Raw genomic sequence first — 27,142 nt, forward strand, 5'->3', positions numbered from 1 at the left:
TCTGTTTTACCCACCATCTCATCCCAGCTCTAGCACAGTGCTGTGCTGGCACATTACAGGAGACTTTATTTAGTGCACGGATGCACAAATGAATTAGGTGTATCAGTCTAATTGGCAGGATCAATCCATCTCTTTGTTCAAGTCAGTCCCCTCTTTGGCCTCTGTTCTCCAACTGCTAAGGGGGGGGAGGTGTAGCCCCTTGATTCCAGGATCTTAGCATTCTCAGGAAACAGCCAGGATGCCCCCTGCAAGGAGCCAATGGAAGGGGAAACCAAATTTATTGAGCGCTCTGTACTTGGATGAGACGACTTCACATGGGTCTGAATTGCCCAAATTGTGGAGCCCATTTCATGAGCCTCATAATTTTGTTTTAAAATTTGAGATGGAGAGATGGCTGCATAGTAGGAAGAACCTTGGCTTGTCCTTCAAACAAAACTAGGTAACTATCAAATCATTCTGAGTACCCAAGAAATCAACCTGAGGACTGACAGAACAAACTCCACAGCTAGAGGGAGAGAAGAGGCCACATCAAGGAAGGGAATTTATAGGGAAATTTGTGCTCTATGGAATAAATCCAAAGAACTAAAATACATTTTATTTTAAATAAAAATGGACATTTAATCTTACACAGCGAAATTACTGATTATATACTTAATAAGGTGACTTAAGGGTTCAGAAAATTGTATCAAGAGTTTTATTTTTTGACCTCAAAGCCTTCTTAATAAAGTCTTTTTACTAAAAAATAAAATAAAATAAAATAAAATTTGGGATGGAAATAACACTGCCTATGTTTTATTGTGCCCAAACGAGGACATTAAAAAAAAAACAAAAAACCCTATCATCAAACAAACTTAACTAAAGAAAAAATTAACTATCATCAACACTTCTTTAAAAACGAATTTTTACACTAAGAAAGCAGGAAGTATACAATCTCAGGGAAAAAAAGAACAGTGCCTCTCCCCCCGGAAAAGACATTTGGCAACTTTATATGATTATTTTTTTCTGAAGATAGATGCAAATTTCATCAGACTGGCCCCTGTGTAGGGTTCAGTATTTGGAACCTACTAACAGATTATTTTTCAACCCCACTCGTTGCCTCCACGTGCCTGTGAAATGGGGCTTAATCTGCTCACTCTGCAGATGGGGAAACAAAGGTTCAGAGAGCCCCAGTGCAAGGTCACAGAGGTAGTAAATAGTAGTCAGAGTTTGTCTGGATGCCAACCCTGACCATGTTGGCTGATCCTAAGTCAAAAGTTACTGCCCTTCAGGGAAAGAAATGACCCACATTGGCTCCCTTGGAGTGCCCCCAGGGTGTTCTTGGGCCTGACCTTGAGCCTGGACTTGGACGCTTTGTTCTTTAACACATCTTAATCATGTGCTCACTTCGTGCCAGGCACTCCGGAGAGTGTAGGGAGGGAAACCAGCATGTTCCCAGCCTCCTTCCCTCTTGTCCCCCATACTCACCCTGGGTCTTGTTCTCCAGGCCCAGCTCCTTCCGCTGGTAGCCAACGAATCCCTATCGCGGGCGTGGGATGCTAACAGTTTAGAGGGTTCCCTCTCCCAGGGGTGTTGGCAGTTTCCAAGGAGACTCTGGGAACCTTCAATGCCTCCAAGACCCAAAGGGCTGGAAGCGTAATGGTGCAACCTGAGGCACTGTGTTAGGCTGTAGGGAAGGTAATTTGGGAGCGAGATCAGTTCAAACCCTATCAAATAATACTCCGTTTGGTCCCTCCCCCATTCCCATGGGCTCTGCGGGGACCCACAAACCCCGCAGCTCAGGCTGGAAGAAGGGGGTCCCCCAAGTCAGAGGGCCCTACTGTGTAAGGGGCTTATTGCTCCGGCTGGGGGACCCCTGGGACCGTGCCCACCCCTTCCCCTGACTGCCAGAACCTGGAGCGCCCCTCCCCCGTTCCGCCCCGCCCCGCACGCCCGCGGCGGGAGCGCGCCTCCGACGATCCGCGCCGGTGCACGAGGGCGCGCGCCTCGGCGCGGGAGCGCGCCCCGGGGAGAACCCGAGCAAGATGGAGGCCGCGCCGAGGCCGCCTCCTGGGCCGAGGCAGCAGCTGCTGGGAGCGCCGAGCCGGGGCGCCTAGGCCGTGCCAGTCCCGGACCCACTGCTCTGGACCGGGCCCAGGTTGGTCTCCCCGCACCCCGTCCCCGCGGCCGCAGTCTGCGCGCGCGTCCGGCCTGGGCGCGGGGCAGCCGCCCCCCACCCCCACCCCCGGCCCTACCCCCGGCCTTACCCCCGCCGGGCCGCTCCCCAGCGCTCGGGGGATAAACCCTGCCTACAGTTCGGCCCTCGAGGCCCGGGCTGCCTGCCGGCCCCAGTCCCTCGTACCCTTGGCCTGGAAAACCTCTCTCCTCAGCCCTGGCCCGCCAATCCTAGGCTTCCCTCAGCCTACATCCAGTCCTGTCTTCTGTGGGACCCCCCCGACCCCCGCCCTGTGTTCAGACCCTGCAGTCCCAGCTCTCGACTCCCCATTAGCCTCATCCTGATTTCCTCCACTTCGCCCTCCCTGTCCCAGCCCCCATATCACCTTCCCAGTCCCCCAGTACCAGCCCCTCATATCCCCTTCTTATCCCCTCATATAGAAGCACCAGCCCCCCTCTCCACAGCGCCTTTCTAGACGCCCAATACCAAATCTCCTTTTACCCCTAATACCAGTCCCCAATTTCCTTCCCAAGCTCCCTATATACAGCCCCTCTACTAATCCCCCAACACCGGTCCTCAGCCTCCATTCCATCTCCCCATGGTTCCTTCCTACTCCCCCAATTCTAGCCCCCAAGCCCCCTCCCCAACACCCCCATGACCACTTTCTAGCCAGCCCCCACTTCCAGCTCCCATATCCACATCCCATCCCCCTCATCTCAGCCCCCCCAACTTTTACATGTCCTTTTCTTAGGCCCCCAGTTGGAGATCTTTACTCCCCCCAGACACCGCCCCAACACTCAGGACCCCCTCCTGCCTCCTTCATACTGCCCCCTAGGTCCCCCCAGCTCCGCCCCAGGCCCCGCCCTCGAGAGTTCCTTGGCTCAGGGCCGCTTCTCGCGTGCGTCCCCAGCTCCCGCCTGTCAGCCCGGCAGCCCGGCGGTCGGTCCCGGGCCGGCGGCCCCCGTCAGCCGCCGTCGCCGCCGCCGGCCCCGCCCCCGGGCACCATGCTGCCCTCGCAGGAGGCCTCCAAGCTCTACCACGAGCACTACATGCGGAACTCGCGGGCCATCGGTGTGCTATGGGCCATCTTCACCATCTGCTTCGCCATCATCAACGTGGTGGTCTTCATCCAGCCCTACTGGGTGGGCGACAGCGTGAGCACCCCCAAGCCTGGCTACTTCGGCCTCTTCCACTACTGTGTGGGCAGCGGGCTGGCGGGCCGCGAGCTCACCTGCCGAGGCTCGTTCACCGACTTCAGCACCATCCCGTCCGGCGCCTTCAAGGCAGCCGCCTTCTTCGTGCTGCTCTCCATGGTGCTGATCCTCGGCTGTATCACCTGCTTTGCGCTTTTCTTCTTCTGCAACACGGCCACCGTCTACAAGATCTGCGCCTGGATGCAGCTTTTGGCAGGTAGGGGAGGGGTGGGGACGGGACCCCCAGAACAAGCACCGAAGACGGGGCCCCTTCTTGAGGGGTCAGAGAGATTCTGCTCCTCTGTCTAAAGACACACCTCCTCGGTGTCCCTCAGCAGCCACTGGGGAAGGGATTTATGAGAGAGAGACACCTTGGGGCAGGAGGCAGAGCCTTAGGACTGGGTCTTTGAGTTTGTGTGCTTGGATATGGGCAGACTGCATTTATTGATGGGTTAGCGTTATGTTAGAGCGTCTGAGGGTCTCTGAGAGTCTCTTTTGGCTGTCTTAGGGGAAATAATTATCTGAATGAGGAGTTACTCTAGGAGTGAGCAATTTCTGTTGTATCAAAAAAGAGCATGAGTTGGGGGAATCAGAAGATCTGACTTTGACCTTTATCTTGCTGACATTATCAACTTGGGTGTTTCACTTTACTTCTCTGAGGCTAGGCTTCCACATCTGTAAAACAATGGAGAGGATCCCAAGAACAAATGAAAGAGTATCTTGTAAACTTTGAAGTTCTGTATTAAGATAAAGGAGCGTAGGAAGATATGCATGTGTATAGTGTCTATCCAGTGTTTGAAATGTGGGTGGTTGACAGCATGAGGGTCTTGGGAGGGCAAGTCTCCACCCGCCTCCCCCACCCAATGCAGGAAGGGTTCTGGTGCTATGCTCAATGGGAATAAATCCCTGGGACTCTTTGAAATGTTTAGCTAGGACAGACGTCTTGCCCTAAGAACCAGAGAAAGGACTTTTGGGAATGAGAACTGCTGAGACTATATTCCAGGATCCATTAGAGTCCCCACCCCCACCCACCTTTTGATCGAAGGCAGATTTTGAAGATTCAGCAACTTGGGCATTTGCCTAATTGCAGGCAGGAAAGAGTTGGGCTGGGGAAAGTGAGGTCAAGATATAGCAGGAATGGGGGAGGAGGGCTGGTGAGGTTAGGAAAAGTTTGGAGCCCTCCAGGAATGAGAAAGAGTAGGGAAAATGTTATGATCGTACAGTAGAGATGGTCTTTCAAAATAAGCACCTCAGGGCATTCAACAAGTATGGGCCTCTTCAAAAGAGACTCTCTGCAGGAGGTGTTATATCACTTGCTGATGATTCCACTGCTCAAAACATTGTAGGAAATTGTCTTTGGAGTGTGGGGTGTGTTTTCTTGAACATCATCATTGAGGGGAACCTCCATCTTTTAAAGGAAGAATATGATTTTTGGAAATGGCTGGAAGTCGCTTAGGGCCAACTGTAGAAAATACAGTAGTGATCAAATTGAGAATTGTCACTTGGGATGAAAGCCAAGGTATGAGAGCAAAATCATGAGGCTGGTTTGCTTCCCCAAGAGGACTTTTACAAATACAGGGAGGAATTACTGTCCCCTTGGAAGAATTTCCCAAACTCTCAGAAGGACTACTTTGAAGAAAGCAGTGTTAATTCAGATGAGGACATTCTAATGAGCTTGTTTCAAATAGATCTCGCTCCATCTACTTAGATGTAGGTCTTCTAGGATCTTTGAAGGTGAGAAAGGAGAATTGTAGAGTGTGCGGGGTATGTCTCCATATTCTCCGTGGTACACAGAAGGTAATTTTATGTATTTCCATTCTATTCTTCCTCCAAAGGCAAGCTGGAAAGAATATATACTCATCTGGAATCCTCAATTCTTCACCCTTAATTTGGAGTCTGCAGAAGGGTTGCTGACCTCTTGGCCTTCCAATTCCCTGTAATTTATGTGGGTTTAATCTTAGGGATTTGATGGAGTGTCCAATAACCCCATGTAATTACAGAATTTCAGGGATCATAGAGATCAGCTCCTTCAAATCCCACCTTTCCCCTCCCCTCATTTTAGAGAGAGGAGACCGAGACTAGAGAAAAGGTCTTACCCAAAGTCTCATCACCAGGAGGGGAGTAAACTAGGTCTCTACTCCTGGCCCCCTGCTCTTTCCCTTGTGTTGCTGTCCCACGCCTGAGGGCTGAGGAGGCCAGTTAGCAGAGTTGAGCAGTTTATTCTGTTTTGCTTAGAGATTTCTGAGTTCTCTGGGTAAGTGACCAATTCACTTTGTTTAATGAAGTGACATCAGGACAGGAGCTAGAGCACTGGACTGCGAGTCATGGGGTAGGGTCTTGCTTGGCTGACTCTGCCTGGGTGATTCACCCTACAGTATTAAGCAATTGCTTTTAGCTTAAATCTCAGTTTTGTCATCCTTATAGTGGGAGACTAATCAGTTACATTAGTGGATTCAAAGTATCTCTTTTAGCCAGGTGTGTCTCCTAAAGCAGCTCTTTTACCAAGACGGTTCTGTTCAGAAAGTAAGAAATCATTCTCAGAGGAACTGCAGGGCAGCAAAGGGCCTTGTTTATCTCAGGTAAGAATTAGAATCCTCGTTCATGTAAACTTTTATTCAAGTATTTTAGACTCTTCTTTTTTTTTTTTTAAGATTTTATTTATTTATTTAATTGACAGAGAGAGAGAGAGACAGCGAGAGAGGGAACACAAGCAGGGGGGGTGGGAGAGGGAGAAGCAGACTTACCGCTGAGCAGGGAGCCCGATGCGGGGCTCGATCCCAGGACCCTGGGATCATGACCTGAGCCAAAGGCAGACGTTTAACCAACTGAGCCACCCAGGCACCCCTCAAGTATTTTAGACTCTTCTAAGTGTAGAGCCCTGGACTATTGGGAAAATTCAGCGGTGCTTATTGCTCTATTTATTCTTTACCTGCTCTGTGATCATCCCTGCTAGGTGCTATAATATACCGAGATCATCCTGGCCCCCGAGGATTTAGGTCTATACAGCGTGATCCCCACTCTGAAGAAGCTTACCATCTAGTTGGATCACTATAGTGGTCAGCATTCTTTCAGTGGCAAGTGACAGAAACCCAACTTAAATGGCTTAAATAAATAAAAATCAAATAAAATAGGGATGGTGGGGTTTTTGGCTCACGTAACTTAAAAGTGGCAGAGTATCTTGCTTCAGGAGTGCCTGGCTGGCTCAGTCAGTGGAGCATGGGACTTCTGATCTCAGGGTTGTGCGTTTGAACCCCACGTTGGATATAGAGATTACTTAAAAATAAAATCTTAAAAAAAAAAAAAAAGAGTATCTTGCTTTAGGCATGAATGGATCCAGATACTCAAATAATGCTATTAAGAATATGTCTATCTCCATTTCTTGGTTCCTCTGTGTCAGCTCATTTTAAAGTCCACTTCTTTCATAAAGGTGATAAATAAGGCTACTAGCAGCTCTGAATTTACATCATTTTAGCTTAGCAATGCCTGTGGGAAAAGAACATCTATTAGTCAGTGGTTCCAGCAAAAGTTCCAGGGCTGATTCTCATTGGCCCAGGCTTTGGCCAAAGATTCACCTCTTAGTTAATCAATGTGATTTTTGTCTAAGACCTCAGCCACATTCCCATCCCTGGAACACATGGACCGACAGTAGAGAAAGGTCAGTTCCTGAAAAGGGAAATCAAATGTGACCACTGTTAAGACAGGCGCAGACAGAAGCCTCGCTCTGGAGGGTCTGAGCACTAATATATGCTGGCTGTAAGTGCTGGGGAAACCCAGGGCAATTGAGGAGGTGGCCCTTTCATTGGGAGGTGAGGCTTGAGTGGGAGGTGAGGAAGTAGACAGGTGTGAGGTATGGGAGAGCATTCTGAATGGAGAGGAAGATCATGGGCAGAGACATGGAGGTGAGAAAGCCACATGTGGCTTGAGTGTGACCTCCACACAGGGGAGCAGTTGGAGGAGAGGGGAGGAAGGAATGATGGGGCTACGTGTACAAGTCTCTGAATACCGGGTCAGGAATTTGGACTTTCATCAGCAGGCAGTTCAAAGCTACTACAACTGTTGTTATTATTCAGGAAAAAGAGTTAACATTTTCTGAGCCTTCGCTGTATGCCCCACCATGTGCTAAACATTGACACAAGTACTATTATTTAATCCTCACAACGATCCTATGGAGTAGGTACCATTATTACTCTTTTGTAGAAGAGAACACTGAGCCTCAGAGACGAGTCATTTGTCCAAGGTCATACAGACGGTAAGTGGGGGAACTAGTATTGTAACATGGTCTGTCTGACTCGAAAGCCCAAGGATTTATGAAGGATTTATGGAGGAGCATTAGTGATGGGGGGCAGTGGCAGGAGGTTTTTGGCATAAGACTCAAATGTTAAGAGGAGAGGCTGAGAACCCAGGGGGCTCTTGGAGTTAGGGGCCAGCTTCTCTAGGTATCTCTGCTACTCCGGACCTGGTCTTTCCCACTTAGTGAGAATACACAAGGTACCAGCTTCGAGGCTAGACATTTTCATATTTGTTAGAGCAGTTCATGTTCATCTGTTAAAGTGACTTGCCCAAATGTCACACATCTAGCGAAAGGTGAAGCTGAAACTTAACGCAAGTCTGAATGGATCTAGTACCTGCTCTTACAACCAAACTGGAACCTGGGAGAGGAATACACAAATCACAAGATACGGCCGTCAGCTCTCTGTACTCAGTGTTTACCTGTGGGCTGGATGAAGTTAGCCAAGGGGAGGTTGCTGGCTGGAGTAGAGATTCAGGGTGGAAGCCTGGTTGAGAGTCCGGGGGCATAGTATGGGGTAGTGGTTTAAGAGCAGAGGACTTAGAATTCTCTCTCTGCTCCTTCCCAGCTGTGTGGCCTTGGATAAGTGGATTTTCCTCTCTATGTCTCAGTTTCCTTGTCATAAAAGGGAGATCATTGTTATTATTTTTAAAGATTTTATTTTTTAATTTTTTTAAGATTTTATTTATTTGACAGAGAGAGACACAGCAAGAGAGGGAACACAAGCAGGGGGAGTGGGAGAGGGAGAAGCAGGCTTCCTGCTGAGCAGGGAGCCCGATGCGGGTCTTGATCCCAGGACCCTGGGATCATGACCTGAGCTGAAGGCAGACGCTTAATGACTGAGCCACCCAGGCACCCCTAAAGATTTTATTTTTAAGGAGTCTTTACACCCAACGTGGGCCTCGAACTCACAACCCTGAGATCAAGAATCCCATGCTCCACTGACTGAGCCAGCCAGGCACCCCAGGGAGATTATTACTGTACTTACCTCAGGTGGTGGAAAGAAAGAAAATGATGGATGGAAAGCACTGAATGTGGTTCCTAGTGGACAGGGGGCATTCAGTGGTCACGTCATTCCTGTGACACAGTCTAAGTGAAGAGAGGCTTGTGAGGAGCTCTTGCTGCTCAGGCGGTAGAGTTTGGACTTGCTGGGATGATCAAAGTCCTTGAGAAGTCATAAACTGTCAGCTGAAAAGGGTCTTGCCAATTAGCTGGCCTAACTGCCTCATTTTACAGAGGAAAAAAAAAACCTAGTCCCAGAGAGAAGAGGCAAGTTCATATCACAAAGTGAGGCTCTTCTACCCACAGAAGGGAGATGATTCTGACCATAGTTCATTCAGTACTGAGCGCCTACTATGTGTCTGGCCCTGCTCAGGTGCTGGAGACCCAGCAGGGAACAGGATGTGGGAGGTGGTGTAGGTGCTGGGGGAGACCGAAGGTAGGGATGGCGGCGGCGGTGGGGGGGGGGGGGGCGGGCGGGGGGGTGGGCTTGTGATCTGGAGGCGAGTACCTTCCAGCCTTCCAGATGTGTGCCTTCATCAGCAGGGGTCTCTGGGCTGGGAGCAGCAAGATCACTGCAGCTTAGAGTATCTATCCACATTCCTTCCCATTTCTCCGGGGGTTTGTTTCAGATTTGGTTTGGGAGTTTATTCATTCAGTACATCTTTATTGTATGTGCGTGACCCGCTGAGCACATTGGGGGGATTTCTTTCTTCTTCCGCTCCATTGTCTTTCTCCTCCCCCAACTGTCCCTTCTTTCCTTTTTTCCACCCTCCCTCCCTATACCCTTCCTTTCTCACATCAGCCCTTTACTGACGGCCTCCTCTGTGTCAGGCCCTGTGCTGGACTCTCGGAATCCGGAGTAAGAGTCCTCACTGCCACGCAGCTCATAGGGTCACGGGAGAGGCGGGAAAGAAGACAGATCATCACTCCTCTGTGCACGACATGTGAAATGACTGAATCAAACACAGGGTATTCTGGGGGCACAAAGGGGACGCGGTTAAGGACGGCCAGGGAAGTCTTCCAAAAACTTCCAGCGTTTGAGCTGAGTTTTGGAGGACGGGCCGGAAAGAGAAGGGCAGCCAGGCAGAAGAGACAGTATGATCCCAGGCATGAAGATAGGAAATAGCTTGGTGTGTTTTATGTTTTGGAGACTACCAGCAATTAGGGCAGGGAGTGGTGAGTGTTCAGAATGGGAAGCTAGACCGTGGAGGCTTCTGAGCCATGGTTGGGAGTTTACAGACTTATTCTGTCAGCATATATTTGTTGAAAGTTTTGGGGGGGAATAATTAATACAAGCACATGATACAAAATTCAAAAGGGAAAAAAGGTATACAATCGACATCAGTCTTCCTTCCTGTCCCCATTCCCCAGTGGTCCTCCCAGAGTTCTCTGGGGCGACCACTGTCACCAGTGTCTTGAATACCTGTTACAAGAAATCTCAGAAGTATACAAGCAAACGCAAACAATTTTTTTTTTTTGCTTAAATGGAATATTAGTTATCTATAGGCATATAACAAATTACTCCAAAACTTAGTGGCTTAAAGCAACAGGCCATTATTTTTTCAGTTTCTGTGAGTCACAGAAATTTGGGAGCAGCGCAGATGACATTTCTGGTTCAAGGTTGTTCCTGAAGTTACAACCAAGACCGCAGCGGGGGCTGTGGTCATCTGAGGGTGACTGGGACTGAAAGACCCACTTCTAAGTGCTCTCATGCATTGGCAGGAGACCTCAGAATGAGTTATCTGAGAAGGAGAGAGAAAGGAAGAAGCTACACTACCCACTCTCCTTTTTCTTTCTTTCTTTTTTTTTTTTTGGTAATGGTTTTATTGTGATATAAGTCATATGCCATATAGTTCATCCAATGAAGTATATAATTCAGTGGTTTTAGCATATTCATAGAATTGTACAACCATGACCACAACCATTGTAGGAAATTTTCATTACCTCAAGAAGCCTCATACCCTTTAGGTCTCACCCCCCAAAGCTCCCCCACCCAACCTCCCCAGCTTCTAAGAACCACTAATTTACTTTCTGTTTCTCTATCTTAGCCCGTTCTGGCCATTTCATAGAAATGAAATCATACAGGGGCACCTGGCTGCCTCAGTCTGTGGAGCATGCAACTCTTGATCTCAGGGTTGTGAGTTCGAGCTCCACGTTGGGTGTAGAGATTACTTAAAAATAAATTTTTTTAAATTTTTATTTTTTTTAAAGATTTTTATTTATTTATTTGAGAGAGAGAGAGAATGAGAGAGATCACAGAGGGAGAGGGAGAAGCAGATTCCCAGCTGAGCAGGGAGCCCCATGCGGGGCTCGATCCCAGGGCCCTGGGATTGTGACCTGAGCCGAAGGCAGACGCTTAACCTACTGAGCCACCCAGGCGCCCCTTAAAAATAAAATCTTTTTTTTTTTTTAAGATTTTATTTTATTTATTTGACAGAGAGATAGCGAGAGCAGGAACACAAGCAGGGGGAGTGGGAGAGGGAGAAGCCTGCTTCCTGCTGAACAGGGAGCCCGATGTGGGACTTGATCCCAGGACCCTGGGATCATGACCTGAGCCGAAGGCAGACGCTTAACGACTGAGCCACCCAGTCGCCCTAAAAATAAAATCTTAAAAAAAAAAAAAACAAGTGAAATCATCCAATATGCAATCTTTGCAGCTTCTTTCACTTGGCGTAATGTTTCCCAGGTTCATTCATGTCACAGCACCTGTCAGTGCTTCATTCCTTTTTGTGGCCATTTATGGCCATAATGTTGCAATATGTAGATAGATCACATTTTGTCGATTCATTCATCGGTTGATGGACATTTGGGTTGTTTCAACTTTTTGGCCATTACAAATAATGCTGCTATGCACATTTGTGTGCAAGTTTTTGCGTGGATGCACATGGTCATTTCTCTTGGGTAGATACTTAGGAGTGGAATTGGTGGCTCAAATGGCAACTCTGTATTTAACGTTTTGAGAAACTGCCAGCACTATTGTACATTCCCAAGAGGAGTGTATGAGGGTTCCTATTTCTTCATATCTCATCAACACTTGTTGTTATCTGACTTTTTAAATTATAGCCATCCTACTGGCTGTGAGCTGGTGTCTCATTGTGGTTTTGATTTGTGTTTCCCTAATGATTCATGGTGTTGAGAGTCTTTTCCTGTGCTTATTGGCCGTTTGTATATCTTCTTTGGAGAGATATCTATTTAGATCCTTTGCTCATTTTTTTAATTGGGTTATTTTTCTTTTTATTATTGAGTTGTAAGAGTTCTTTGTATACTTTAGATACAAGTCCCTTATCAGATATATGATTTGCAAATATTTTCTTCCATTCTGTGGCTGTCTTTTGTCTCTCTTGATAGTTTTGTTTGAAACACAAAAGTTTTTAATTTGTACAAAATCCAGTTTATCTCTTTTTTCTTGTGTTGCTTGTGCTTTTGTTGTCATATCTAAGAATGCTTTGCTAATCCAAGGGCACAAAGAAATTTTTTTTAAATATTTTATTTATTTATTTATTTGAGAGAGAGAGAAAGCGCAAGAGCTCGAGCAGGGGGAGGGGCAAAGGGAGAGGGAGAAGCAGACTCCCTGCTGAACAGGGCTGAGCAGGGAGCCGAGGTTGAGGTGGGGGTGATGCTTAACTCACTGAGACACCCAGGCGCCCCCAAGGGCACAAAAAATTTACCTCTTTGTTTTTACGGAGGAGTTTATAGTTTTAGCTCTTACATTTAGGTGTCTGATCCATTTGAGTTAATTTTTGTACGGGGGTAAGGTAAAGGTCCAGCTTCATTCTTTTGCATATAGCTACCCTATTGTCCCATCACCATTTACTGAAAAGATGATTCTTTTTCAATTGAATAGTCTCGGCACCCTTGTCAAAAATCAGTTAACCATAGATACATGGGTTTGCTTCTGGACTCTCTATTCTATTTCACTGATCTATATGTCTGTCCTTAAGCAAGTACCAGAAGGTCCTGATGACTGCTGTAGTGTAGTGAGTTTTCAAATCAGGAGGTATGAGTCCTCCCACTGTGTTCTTTTTTGAAGACTGTTTTGGCCATCCCCCTGCCTTTTATGTCCTAATCTAGATACCACATACCATCACTTCTACCACACTCTGATGTTAGGATTGTTCCACTTTAGTGTATAAAGAGCTACTTTTTCTCCAGAGCTGCATAATATACTTTTGTATAGATGTGTCATCATTTATTTTATCAATACTTAAGTTGTTGGGCGCCTGGGTGGCTCAGTTAGTTAAGCAACTGCCTTCGGCTCAGGTCATGATCCTGGAGTCCCAGGATCAAGTCCCGCATCGGGCTCCCTGCTCAGCGGGGAGTCTGCTTCTCCCACTGACCCTCCCGGGGACCCTCCTGCTCTCTCTCTCTCATTCTCTCTCTCAAATAAATAAATAAAATCTTAAAAAAAAAATCTCAAGTTGTTTACAATATTTTGCTATAACAGAATTTCAGTGGATAATGTTGTATATAAATAATTTGACACATATGTGAGTATGAGGATAAAATAAAGACCTAGAGCAGAATTGCTGGACTGAATGGTCTGTATATTTACTATTTTGACAGATCCAGCCGTAGTCCCCTCTCTAAAAATTGTACAGAGTTACACTACCAGCAGCAATGTATAAAAAGTACCTGTTAACCCACTTCCTGGTCAACGGAGTGTGTTATCAAATATTTTATTTTTGCCAACCTGATGGGTAAAAAGGTACTCTCATAGTAATAATTTGCCTTTCTCTAATTATGAGTAAAGTCGAGCACCTTTTATATATATATATTTTTTTTAGATTTTATTTATTTATTTGTCAGAGAGAGAAAGAGAGAGAGCACAAGCGGGGCGGGGGCGGGGGGGAAGGTTAGAAGGAGAAGCAGGCTCCCAGCTGAGCAAGGAGTCCAGATGCGGGATTCGATCTGAGGACCTTGGGGTCATGACCTGGACCAAAGGCAGACGCTTAACCAACTGAGCCACCCAAGCGTCCCTATATATATCTTTTCTATAAACTGTCAGCTCATATATATATATATTTCTACCAAGTTAATGGTATTTTCCCTCTTTAATATGTAAGAAATTTTTGTGGGGCACCTGGCTGGCTCAGTCGGTAGAGTGTACGACTCTTGATCTCGGGGTTGTAAGTTCGAGCCCCACATTGGGTATAGAGATTATTTAAAAATGAAATCTTAAAAAAAAGAACTTTTTGTATATTAAGAAAGTTAGCTCTTTGTCTGTGATATGAGTTACAAATATTGTTCCCAGTTGATCTTTTGACTTTGTCTATGGATGTTTTCCCCATGGTGAAATTTGTTTTTTCTCAACGTAATCTTATTGTCAGTTCTGTCCTGGGTTTAGTGTGATACCTCAAACAGCCTTGAAGTATTTTGAGCAGTGGGGAAACATATCCCATCTGGTTGTCAGTGGAGAGGACGATTTGGAGGAGTTGGAAGGGTCAAGAGGACAAGGGCTGAACTATTCTTATTCTGAAAGCCTCTCATTTATATCTTTTTCTTTTCATCCCCATGTTATGTTATTCATCATTACCAACCTTACTTTAATCCCAGAGAAGTTTAATGGTATAAAAAGAGCCCTGGACCAGGAGTCTGTGCCTGGCACATAGTAGGTGCTTAATAAGTGTCGAATGAGTGAATGATGGTATCTGATTTAAGTCCTAGCTCTACCATCCACTTCTTTGGAGGCAGCATATTCAGTGGTCAGACAACCTGAATTTGAATGCTAAGTATGGCATTACCAGCTAAGTGTCTTTAAGAAGGTTACACAATTTCTGAGTCTCAGTTTTCTCATCTATAAAATAAGGATAATAATAGTAACTACCTCAAGGGGCTGTTGAAAGGTTGATTGTGAATACTGTACAGACCTGAGCACAAAGGAGACCCTTAAGAACTGTTAGCGATTATTATTAGCTGGTGTGTGACTTGGGTCAAAACACTTTGGCTCCAACATTCCATTGTCTATGCTACAATAAGGGAGGAAAGATTGAAAAGTGGGAAGAATGAGAAGATAAACCTGAAGAAGCAGGTAGGGCTGGCTGTGGAGAGCTTTCAAAGTTGGGCCTTGGAGTTTGGGTCTTATCCTTATGTGATGGGCATTTGCTTTTATTATTTTTTTTAAAGGATTTATTTATTTATTTATTTTTAGAGAGAGAGCGCACAAGAGGGAGGGGCAAAGGGAGAAGGAGAGAGAATCTCAAGCAGACTCCACGCCCAGAACGGAGCCCAATGTGGAGCTCGATCTCATGACCCTGAGATCATGACCTGAGCCGAAACCAAGAGTCGGACGCTTAACCGACTGAGCCACCCAGGTGCTCCATGGGCATTCGCTTTTAGGCATGGGAGTCACCAGGCCCAGATGCTGGGTTTAGAAAGATGACTGGGGTGGCTGCTGCAGGGGTGAACCAGATGGAGGCTTGATGGGAGGCAAGGAGCCTGTAGTCCTTGTGAGAGGTGCTGAGGCGGCAGGGAGAGAGGAGGAGGAAGACGAGAGACCTGTGTAGGAGCAGCGGCTGTCTGGGGGTGAGGACAAGGTAGGTGTTACACATAACTCCAGGTTTCCTCCTTGGATGATTGGGTCTCTGGACTGACATTCCCAAGCATGCAGGAGGAAGATCAGGTCAGTTTGGGAAATGAGTTGGCAGACCGTCTGGGATGTGCAAGAGGAAAGATCTGACAAACAATTGGATATTTGGGCTGGGAGTGTAGGAGAGAGGTCTTAGCTGGAGATAGAGATGTGAGGCATCATCGAAATGAGTCTAAGGTTAGGTGAAATTGCCCCATGGAGAGTAGGTGCTGGGAGAAGGGGAGAGTCTAGAAACACTGACCTTTAAGAGGCAGGTGGGGGAGGAGCCAGAAAAGGAGCCAGAGCAGCTGCTCAGATTAGCAACTGAGAAACTGAAAAGGATGGCCTTGAGAAAGGACACCGGCCTGGAGGAGCCAGAGGGGGACCCAGAAGGATGGAGCCATGTGGGAGGGCCTGGTCTGAGCTGGAGGGACCGGACAGGCTGTGGGGAGAGCCGCAGGAGACTTCTGACCAAACCGGATAGGAGATGTGGCTGGGCCGAGCCAGGACAATGCGGGATTCATGGATGGGTGGGTAAAGGTAATTAAGAGGCATGGGCTCCGTGCAGGCTGGGCCTGGGGGTGGCGAAGTAAATACTAAATATGGTTCCCAAATGATTACCACACAAAGTGATGGGTGTCCCATCCTCTGTAACAATATCTGTGACACCAGATACAATTATTTGTCTTCTTTTTTTTTTTTTTTTTGGTAAATTTTATTTTAATTCCAGTGTAGTTAATGTACAGTGTTCTATTGGTTTCAGGTGTACAATATAGCGATGTGACAGTTCCGTACACAACTCAGTGCTCATCATGATAAGTGTCCCCTTAATCCCCTTTACCGATTTCACCCATCCCCCCACCCACAATTATTTGTCTTCTTAATAGTCCCCCTCCTAAACTATAGTGTCCTCAAGATCAGGAACCAGGAACTGGGGACTGAATTACAGAGGAAGAGTATCCCAGGAAGAGGGAACAGTCCATACAAAGGCCTCCAGGTGGGGCTGAGCTTGACATGTTCTAAGGGACAGAAAAGAAGCCAGTGTGGCCAGAGTGTAGGAAGTAGAAGCCTAATGACTGGAGGGAAAGGTGGGCAGCCTGTGTCAGCACTTTATTCTGAGTGCATGGGGGAGCTTTTGGAGGGCGCTAAGCAGGGGAGTGGCACCGTCCGTTTCTGAAAGTTCACTGTGGATGCTGAGCAGAGAACAGCTGATGATGGGGTAAGCGTGGGAGCTGAGAAGTAGTTAGGAGGCCACTGTGGTCCTCCAGGAGGGAGATCATGGCGCCTTGGACAGATGGGTGCAGTGGAACTGGAGAGGAGAGGTCAGATCCTGGATAGTTTTGGAGGTCAAGTCAGTCGACTTTGGGAATGGATTGGATGTGGGGGTGAGGGGAAGGGGGAGTCAGGGTGCCTCCTAGCATCTGGGTGCTGGATGGGGGGATGGTGAGCCTAGGCACAGGAGTCCTGACCCCCAGCATCCCAGGCTGGTAGAGGCACTAAGGTTGGGCCTGGATCTACAGTGAGTTGGGGGTGACTGTTAGGAGAGGCCCAGTCTCCCTTGTAAGAGCAGCACCTGCCCTGGGGGAGCAGAGCCAGTGCTCAGACTTGGTAGCGAGGGGCCTGTAGACACTGTCCTTCCCTTAGGGGGGCTCAGCCTGTTGGAGGTTTCCCCTATAGCCCCCTAGTGCCGGGGGTGCTGGGGAAGCAGCCCCTTGGAAAGCCGTGGTCCCAGTGTGGACGCAGACTCTTCACTGGGCTCCCCTCAGCCCCACATGCAGCCTGGTCCTTTCCTTAACCCCAGGGAGGGCCTCGCAGGGGTCACAAGCGGCCGGCCACGCGTTCTGTGCTGCGTCAGTGCTCTCGTACCTCCCCTTTCTGAGACCTTTGTAAAGTTATCATTGTTCTTTGTAGAAAAGCTGGGGACTATAGATGAGCAAAATTACATCCATAATCTCACGCTCCCAGAATCATTCTTAACTGCCTGGCCTACACTCCTAATAGTAGAGAGTACTGGTTACGAGCGGGCTCTGGAGCCAGCCTCTCTGGCTTCAAACTTCCCAGCTGGTTTTGCCGCTTACCAGCTGTGTGACTTTGGATAACTTGGATAACCTCTCTGTGCCTCCGTGTCCTCATCTGTAAAAAGAAAATAATAATGCAGATTATTGTGTGGATTACATGAACTAAGGGAGGTAAAGTACTATAGGGCCCGGCATGGTAAATGCTGTATAACTATTTGCTATAACTATGTAAGTGTTTCTTCCCAACGTGAAATTATATTGTATCTTAATTTTTACAGCCTCTGGAAACCTAACATATCATAAGTATTTTCTGTATCATTAAAGCTTCCTCAATAGCTACCTGAGGAAATTTATATTAAAGTTTCATAGCGGAGTGGTATTCCGTGATAGGAAAGAACTGTATTCTTATATTGCTGGATATTAAGTTGCTTCTTTCTTTCCATTCTTCCTTTATTATTTCCCCCTCTCCTCCTCTTTTTTCTCTCTCTTTTTAAAATTTTTATTTTTTAAAAAGATTTTGTTTATTTATTTGAGAGAGAGAGTGAGCGAGAGAGAGAGAAAGAGAGAGCACGAGTGGGGGAGGAGAGGGAGAGGGAAAAGCAGGCTCCCCGCCGAGCAGGGAGCCCGATGTGGGACTCGATCCCAGAACTCTAGGATCATGACCTGAGCCAAAGGCAGACACTTAACCAACTGAACCACCCAGGTGCCCCTCTCTCTTTTTTTTTTAAAGATTTATTTTTATTTATTTTAGAGAGAGGCCACGCAGCATGGAGGGACAGAAGGAGAGGGAGAGAGAGAGTCCCAAGCAGACTCCATGCTGAGCGCTGGGGTGGGGGGCGGCTGCAGGGTGATCTCACAACCCTACAACCCTGAGATCAGGACCTGAGCCGAAACCAAGAGTCAGATGCTTAACCGACTGTGCCACCCAGGCACCCCTCTTCTTTCTCTTATAAATAACAATGTGACAGACATCTTTGTAGCTCAATCTGAGAGCATATCCATGAGCATTTTCTTAGGATAAATTCCCGGAAATTGGCAAGCTCAGTTAAAAGGGGTTTAGAGATGTTCATTTTTATGTTTTTGTGATTAATCCATTGTTTCCGAGAGTTACATTTGGCCTGTGCGTTGCCATTCTTTGTTGCTTTAATTATTTTCATTCCAAGTGAGTGAGAATCTCTAGCAATGTCACCTGCTGGCAGACAACTCCCACCCACCTCAACTGTTTCACATGGTTCTGAATCCAAAATGTGCAGCAGGTTATCAGTGCAGTGTCTTCCTCCCCTCCTGTCCTCCCGCCACTCTGTTCCCCTCCTGAGAAGTAACCAGGGTTATCAGGGCCTTGTAGACCCTTCCAGAAATATTTTGTGTCCATGCAAGAAAACACACACACACACACATTCACACACACACTCACATTGTCCCTCCCTCCTTCTTTCTCCCCGCCCCACTCCTTACAGAGTGCTAGCATGGTACCACATCTGTTGCTCGGGACCTTGCCTTTCACTTAGCACATCCGCACGCCGTCCCACAGCAGCACATAAAGGGCTGCCTTCGTCCCTTTCATGACTGCTTGGTGTGCCATCGCATAGATGTGCTCTAACCAGTGATCACTTGGTTATTTCTGAGGTTCACTTCTTACCCACTATGGTATGCCGCCTTTTTTAAAGTCAGCTTTTATTGAAGTATAACACACTTAGAGAAAAGTACAGAAAATGTCCCCTCTGTGGCTCAGAGAATTTGCACAAAGTGAATCTGCCTGTGGAGATAGCATTCAGATCAAGAACCTCATGTCCCCTTCCAATCAGTACCCGCAGAGGTAATCACTCACTTGACTTTTCATCTTGTAGGTTAGTTTTGCCTGTCTTTGAACTGTACATAAATGGGATCACACTTTTTTTCAACTGAATGGCTCTAAGATGCAGCAAGTTTGTTCCTCCTCAGGGCAAGGTCCTGCACCGGGAGCATACTCATCCAGCCTCAAGGAGGTGCCCTCTGTCTGTGTCCTGACATGGTGGGGGTGCGGGGAGCAGGCTCTCCGGTGTCTCCTCTTATAAGGGCACTAATCCTATCATGAGGCCCCACCCTCAAGACCTCACCAAACCCTAATTACCTCCCAAAGGCCCCACCCCCAAATACTATCACACAGGGGGTTAGGGCTTCCACATGTGAATTTTGTGGGGACACAATTCAGTCTATGGCAAGCCTCTGTGGCGTCTGCCTAGGGACAGAAAGCCCTGGGGACAACCAGTCTGACCCCCAGGAAAGGGTAGCAGCTGTAGTGTGTCATGCATGGAGGGGGCAACTGAGCAAAAACAGAGGCCTCCCTCTTGGAGTACCCAGCTTAGCAGATGTCCCTTGAGGATGGTGTAACAGTGTTACAATGAAATGCTATTAAAAGAGCTGAGCATAAAATGCATCATTAAAAAGCTTTATATAGGGGCCGCTGGGTGGCTCAGTGGGTTAATCATCCAACTCTGGGTTAATCATCCAACTCTTGATTTCAGCGCAGGTCTTGATCTCGGGGTCACAAGTTCAAGCCCCGAGTTGGGCTCCATGCCCAGCATGGAGCCTACTTAAAAAAAAAAAAAAAAGCTTTATATAAGGGCACATTTACAGCACAAGCTTTAAAGAAAATAAACACCTGAGTGTATTATACATTTGCTCTTATTAATTCTTCACTACTTCTGGTCTCACTCAAGTTTCATTCCCAGATTCAAGTATCGCTCTTCCTTTTAACTGTCTTTTAGTTTCTTAATTATTTTTTAAAAGCTTAAGGGGATTTCATGGCCTGGCATGGATGGAAAAGGATTGGACATAATAATAGATTTTTTGTTATAAAAGTAATACATGCAGATGTTAAGACACATTCAGCAGTATGGGACAGCACAGGTGAAGTGTCCCCTCCCTCCCTCCCTTACGCCCACCTCCCCGTCCACATCTCAGAGACGTCCGTCATTAAATTGTCTCCCTATACTTCTAGAAATGTTTACAGATATGCAAGCTTACATGTGTGTTCTTTGAAAAAGCAGTATCTTAAATAATGTTTTTAAATTTCATGAGTGGTATATGAAGACGTTCACTCTGAGAAAAGCTGAAACATTTAAAGGCTAAAGTCCCTACTCCCTCCCTGTCCAGAGGCCACCACTCTTAATAAATTTAATTTCCATTTTCCTCCTAATCTTTTTCTGTGCGTTTACATACACGTCCACAAGGCAAATATATCATGTCATTTTCTGTGTTCCCCCTGCTGACTTTCTTCCTCTCTCTCGCTCTCTCATGGTAAAGTACACATAACATAAAATTTACCATTTTAACCATTTCTTAAGTGCACATTGTTGTACACCACATCCATCTCTCTATCTTCCAGAACTCTTTTTCATCTTGCAAAACTGAATCTCTGTCCCCTTTAAACACTAACCCCCCATACTCCTCCCCCAGCCCCTCGCAGCCACCATCCTACTTTCTGTCTCAGTGAATTCGATTGCTCTAGGGACCTCACATAAGTGGGATCCTACAGTATTTGTCTTTCTTTGACTAGTACATTTCATTGAACATAATGTCCTCAAGGTTCTTCCATGTTGTAACGTGTCAGAATTCCTTTCCTTTTTAAGGCTGAATAACATCCCATTGTATGTACAGATCACCCCCTGCTTTTTTGAAACATGAGGGAGTATGCCAATGTATGATCTGACTACCTGCTCATATATCGGAGAGGAGAGGTGGTTCAGAGCGTGGGCCCTGGCCCTAGGTGGGCTGGGTCTGATCCCAGCTCTGTTATCTCTGGCTGTGTGACCTTGGACACATCACTTAACCTTTCTGGGCCTGTTTCTTCATCTGTAAAATGGGGATAATAATTCATTAATAAACATAGAGCAGTTAGAACAATGCCTGAAGCATGGAAAACACTGACTATGTGTTTGATTTGACTTTTAAAAATTACAATTGTTGGGATACCTGGCTGGCTCAGGCGGTAGAGGATGTGACTCTTGATCTCAGGGTCATGAGTTCAAGCCCCATGTTGGGCATGGAGCCTACTTTTTTTTTTTAAAGATTTTATTTATTTGACAGAGAGACAGCAAGAGAGGGAACACAAGCAGGGGGAGTGGGAGAGGGAGAAACAGGCTTCCCGCTGAGCAGGGAGCCCGATGCAGGGCTCGATCCCAGGACCCTGGGATCATGACCTGAGCCCAAGGCAGACACTTAACCCACTGAGCCCCCCAGGCATTCCCCCCACCTTTTTTTTAAAAAAATTTTATTTATTTTTTTAAAGATTTTATTTATTTATTTATTTGAGAGAGAGAGAGCACAAGCAGCGGGGAGGGGCAGAAGGAGAAGCAGGCTCCCTGATGAGCAGGGAGCCCAATGAGGGCCTTGATCCCAGTACTCTGGGATCGTGACCCGAGCCGAAGGCAGACACTTAACCGACTGAGCCACCCAGGTTCCTGGGCATGGAGCCTACTTAAAAAAAAAAAAAATTACAATTGCTTGCTTGCTTGCTTTATTTATTTATTTGAGAGAGAGAGAGAGAGAGAGAGTGAGTGGTGGTGGGGGGGTGGAGCAAAGAAAGAGGAAGAGAGAGAGAATTGTAAGCAGGCTCCATGCCCAGTATGGAGTCGGATGCAGGGCTCGATCTCATGACCCTGAGATCCTGACTTGAGCTGAAATCAGGAGTCGAACGCTTAACCGACTGAGCCACCCAGGCACCCCAAAAGTATAATTGCTTTTTGTAGCAGAAGTCATGTGTCAGGAAACTTGCTGTGTCAGTCCTCACAGAGCTGCTCATTCCTTCTGGTTGTTCCAGAGCAGGTACATCCTTCTTAAAAACCATAGATGGGATCATACTATACATTGTATTGTGTGCCTCGGCTTTTTAAATTTCTAAATATATCTTAGAAGGTTTTCCACGACAACATATACAATTGTTCACTTGTTTTAATGGCTTTGTAGTATTCCATGGCATGGATATACCATACTTTATTTAATCAGTTCCCTCTCAATAGACATTGCAGTCCTCTGTTATAAAGATGGTGGCGCAGTGAATACCCCGTGTACACCCTTCGTGCACGGGCACAGTGCAGCCCAGGATACATTTCTGAGTCAAGGGATGAGTGTCTTTATGATTTTTACGAACACCGCCATGTTGCTCCCCAAGCAGCGGGTTTGTGCTACCCTCGCACGCCACAGACAGTGAGGTGTACCCCCACTACAGTGATGACATGGACCACCCAATCTGTGTTGTGGCCTCGAGAAGTAAATATCACCGTTTCTATGATGACAGAACTGGGGTTCAGAAGGGTGAAGTGACTTGCCCAAGGACACAGAGTTAAAAGCTGTTTTCCCAATACATACATATGATACAGACTTCAAAAGGAGTAACACTTTGTAACAGTTAGGACTAGGTTTGGCTGCCTGTGATAGGAAAACCCAAAATAACTGTCTAATGATCCCAGGTTCTAGACTCTTATGTGAAACAAATGCCCAAGAGTTAGGCACTTCAGCGCTAGTGTGGTGGCCCCTGAAGTGAAGAGCTCCTTTTTTCTCTTTTTTTTTAAGATTTTATTTATTTATTTATTTGAGAGAGAGAGAGAGAGAGAGAGAGAGAGCATGATTGGGGGGGAAGGGAGTGGCAGAGGGAGAGAATCTCCAGCAGACTCTCCACGGAGCACGGAGCCTTACGTGGGATTTGATCTCATGATCCTGAGATCATGACCTGAGCTAAAATTAAGAGTCAAATGCCTAACTGACTCAGCCACCCATGCGCCGCCCCCTTTTTTTTGAGAGAGAGGGAGAGCACATGGTGGGGGGGGAGGGACAGAGAGAGAGGGAGAGAATCTTAAGCAGACTCCACTTTGAGCATGGATGCCAATGTGGGGCTGTATCCCACAACCCCGAGATCGTGACCTGAGCCAAAACCAAGAATCGGAGGCTTAACCGACTGAGCCACACAGGCACCCACAAGCTCCTTCTAGAGCTCTGCTTCACCACTCTCAAGTAAGGCCCTTGTTCTCATTGTTGAAGGTGGATGCTAGAGCTTAGCCATCACCTCTGCATTCCAGGCTGTGGAGGAATGGATGAAGAAGAAGGGGCAGAGATCACATTCTAGCATCCTTATAAATCTGTTTATGTAAAGTTATTTTCCTTGAAGACACATAACACATCTGCATGCATTTTTACCTACTCATGTGTCCTAGTCATATAGCTGCAAAGGAAGCTGGAAAATGCAGTCTTTATTTTCAATGGTCAAGTTCTCAGCTAAAAACTGGCACTTCTAATAGTAAGAAAGAGGGATGAACAGATATAGTAGCAAACTACTGGTCTCCATCATGATTATGTGTAAAAATTAAGCTTATCACCTTCCCTAGGCAGTTGCTGTTAACCGTTCTTGACTATCTGGGAAAAGGCTTATCTCTTTTGTCCAAGATTTTTTTTCCACTTTGCCAAGAGTTGCCATGACCCGTCCCCGCTTCACCAGTAATAATTTGTGTACGTACCTCTTCTCACCCCAATTGATTCTCACAAAAGCATTATGAAATGAATAGGATGTCATGACCCCCATTTTACAGATGAAGAAACCGAGGTGCAGAGAGGTAAACTGACTTTGCCTAAAGCTGTCCAGTGAAGAATGGGAGTCCTGCTTCCTGTTGAGGCCGTGCACAGTGGCCACTGTCTCATGGCTCCAGGGAGAAAGGCTCATTTTGGGGCTAGTACCTCCTCTCACACTATTAAGTCTCTTAAACAGAGAGAGAGCTCAGAGCATTTGGCAGGCAAAAGTATCCAGCTAGAATCTAAGAACATTGTTTTGGTTTCATTATATTTATAGTTTCCTTCTATTTGTGGCAAATGATCCTGGTTTCCTTTTCTATGATAGTGATATAAAGCTTACTTTTTAAGTAAATGCCTCTAAGTTAAAAAGTGAGTCTATTAAAAGAAAAATGTTAAGTAAAGACCTGTCTGCGTTTAAATACAGATCCCACCACTGACTAGCTCTGTGACATGGGATATGATACTTGGTTCCTCTGAGCCTGTTTTCTCATCTGTAAAATGAGGATGATGACTTCTGCCACCATATAGATTCGTTATAGCATTAAACAAGATCATGATGTCAGGAGCTCTGCGCCCTGGCGTGTAGTTAAGCACACAATACTGTTTGTGAACATTATTATCACATTATGAATATTCATATTATTAATTTTGTCACAACCCTTTCAGTCAGTGGACTGTAGGGTGATGGCTAGAGATGCCCCACCCACGGGCCCCTTCCCCTAGACCAGTGGTTCTCAACCAGGGAAAATTTACCCCCCCAGAGGCCATGGGGCAATGTCTGGAGATGTTCTTTATTATGACCGGGGGGTGGTGCCACTGGCATCCGGCGGGTAGAGGCAAGGGATGGTGACTCAACCTCCCACAGGGCACAGGACAGCCCCCTATCATAAAGAATTCTACGGCCAAGTGTCCAAAATGCTTCCGTTGAGAAGCCCCCCTCCACATGGCACCCTGCACCTGTGTCTGTATCGTCCAAGAGAGACTCGAACTCAGACTCCAAAGACCTCAGCCTCAGTTTCCTCATCCAGGACATGGGGATGCTGAAACCTGCCTTGCCTGCAGTCATTCCATCTCCTGATGGTTGAACCTCTTGGTCACTTCCTTGTCCTAGGCTGTCTCTAGTAGTGGTCTTTTCCTCTCTTCCCCCAGGTCCAGGGAGACCATCTGATAGGCTTTTTTTTTCCATTTGCTTGACTTCTGGGTGTTTCCCATTCGCCGAGCAGCCTCTGGGGCCCGGAAGCCACCAGCTACATGGCTGCAGAGCAGAGGAGGGAAAGGCCCCACCCCCACCCTCTCCCAACACCTGGCTCTTCTGGGTCTCCGCTTCCTTGCAAGCGCTCCTTGACATGCATAACGATTCTGTTTGTGTGCTGACTTGATTTTATTCCTCCCCACACGCCTCTTCTCCTGGGGACCACGCCTCCAGTGTCCCCAGCACCCTGCACAGTGCCCCGCACATAACTGGCACTCAGGATTTACATGTGCAATGCAGGAAGGGAGAGCCGGGGAGAGGAAAGGGCGAGGGGCTAGATCCAGAGAAGGAAGAGAAGCGAGAAAAGGAAGAGAGAAGAGGAGGGATGTTGAACGAATGTTAAATGCGGAGAGATCTAACTAGACGAGGAGAGGAGGGGCGAGGCCGACCCCTGAGCGCGATCGAGACAAGCCCGAGAGAGAGTAGGGCTGTGAAGAGACAGATGAAGAACACGAAAGATAAAAAGACAGGAGGAAGGAATGGGGAGGCACGCGACTGGGGAGAGGCACGTGAGCGGTGAGAGCGAGAACGCGCGGGCGCGGGGCCACGGGAAGGAAACTCCGTGAGGGCTGAGCGGGGGCTGCGGAGCGGAGAGGCCCGCCCTCCCGAGCCTGGCCGCGCTGCTGGGAGCTCGGGATGCGGGCGCAGTCTCCATGGAAACGGGGATGCTCCGCGAGCGAGAGGAAACGCGGCACGCGGGGAGGGGAGGCGGGGAGACGGGGAGGCTGGGTGGCTTTGGCCGTTTCTCAGGCTCTCTTCCTCCCCCCAGCCTCTCGCTGGGGAGGCGGGAGCGCGCTACCTGGAACAGAGCCCTCGGACACCCAGGGCGCTCCTTCTCTCCTCTTCCCCCTTTCCGGGCGTTTGACCCTCCTCCCGTCTCCGGGGCCTGAAGGACCTTGCAAAATGTCAGGGATCTATGGGGAGATGGACCGGTCGACCTTCTCCCGAGGCTCCTCCTACGGAGCCCCGCAGGGCTCAGTCCTGTTCTCTTCGGTTTCCCTAACTCCAGCCCAAGGGAGTTACCTGCCCACAGCTCTCACATTTACATCTCCAGCACTGATTTCCCCCTGAGCTTCCCTCTCCATTTGGGTGTCTAAAGTGCATCTTCAAACTTGTCGGATTCTTGAGCTCCTCAAGCTCATTCTCACCCCAGGGCTTCCTGAATTTGCCAGCGCCTTTGCCAGGAACTCTTTTCCCAGCCCATAAGCGACTCGCTGTACTCTAGTTGGGCATCATCTTGGAGGAGGCAAGCACTGGGGAAGCGAGGAAGCCCTAAGTGTGTGTGTGTGTGTGTGTGTGTGTGTGAGAGAGAGAGAGAGAGAGAGAGAGAACACAGCGCTGTGGGGGAGCGCTGCATCAGGTTGAGGAGCACAACCTAGGGGTGTGGGGACACTGTCGTGTCACAGGAGGGCAGGGGAGGCCGCAGGAGGCCAAATCTTAGAGCGAGGGGCCCCAGTGCACTGCTGGCAGATGGGAGCACTTTGAATGGTAGGTGAGGGAGAGACCTGACAAAGCCAAGGGCATCCTCCCCACCCTGGGAACGAGATGGGCCTCATGGACAGTGGACAGAACTGGCCACCACCCCCTTTGTCATCACTGTCATCTGAAACCCAGGTTAAGCACCCCATGGCCCTGGTGTGGAACCTTCGGGTCTCAGACACAGTGACCTCATTGCTGGTGGGACTGTCAGGCACTAAGAGGAAAACATCAAGGGCAACTCGCAAGTCGCAAGTCACGGGGCTGGCTGCTCACCGCAAGGCAGAAGTGGAAGGTCACTGTCCCTGTGGCTGACTGAACTCGGTCGGCTCTGATTGGCTGTGTGGGGCATGTGCTGATTGGTTCAGACTTCGGTCCCACCTACGAGGCTGGGCATTGGGAAGAGCCTACCCATACCACGTGGCTCGGGATTGGCAGAGGTGGGTCACTAAACATAGAGGGAGTGAACACCTAGGAGGGAACCAGGAGGGGCCTATTTCAATAGAATTCTTGGCCTGGCCCTTTCTCCCCTCCCCACCATCTTAAGCGAAGCTCCCCCCTCCCCAATTATTTCCTTATTTGTGTGACTATTATTAGTATCATTGTGACTAGTTTTGATAATAATAACATTTAACATTTACCTGGGATTTACA

At 47.6% G+C, this 27,142-nt stretch overlaps 1 protein-coding gene across 1 annotated transcript in view; it reads left to right on the top strand.

Annotated features, from left to right (window-relative positions):
- Positions 1-1,998: 1,998 nt before the first annotated feature.
- LHFPL4 (LHFPL tetraspan subfamily member 4) overlaps positions 1,999-27,142 on the top strand; it is a 29,679-nt gene continuing 4,535 nt past the window's right edge. The window contains exons 1-2 of the mRNA XM_036079783.2: positions 1,999-2,134; positions 3,063-3,562. Of these exons, the coding sequence (XP_035935676.1) occupies positions 3,157-3,562 (406 nt within the window). The 5' untranslated portion in view covers positions 1,999-2,134; positions 3,063-3,156. The remainder of the gene's footprint in view (positions 2,135-3,062; positions 3,563-27,142) is intronic.

Source organism: Halichoerus grypus, chromosome 1 (genome assembly GCF_964656455.1).
Source record: "Halichoerus grypus chromosome 1, mHalGry1.hap1.1, whole genome shotgun sequence".
Classification (NCBI taxonomy): Eukaryota; Metazoa; Chordata; class Mammalia; order Carnivora; family Phocidae; genus Halichoerus; species Halichoerus grypus.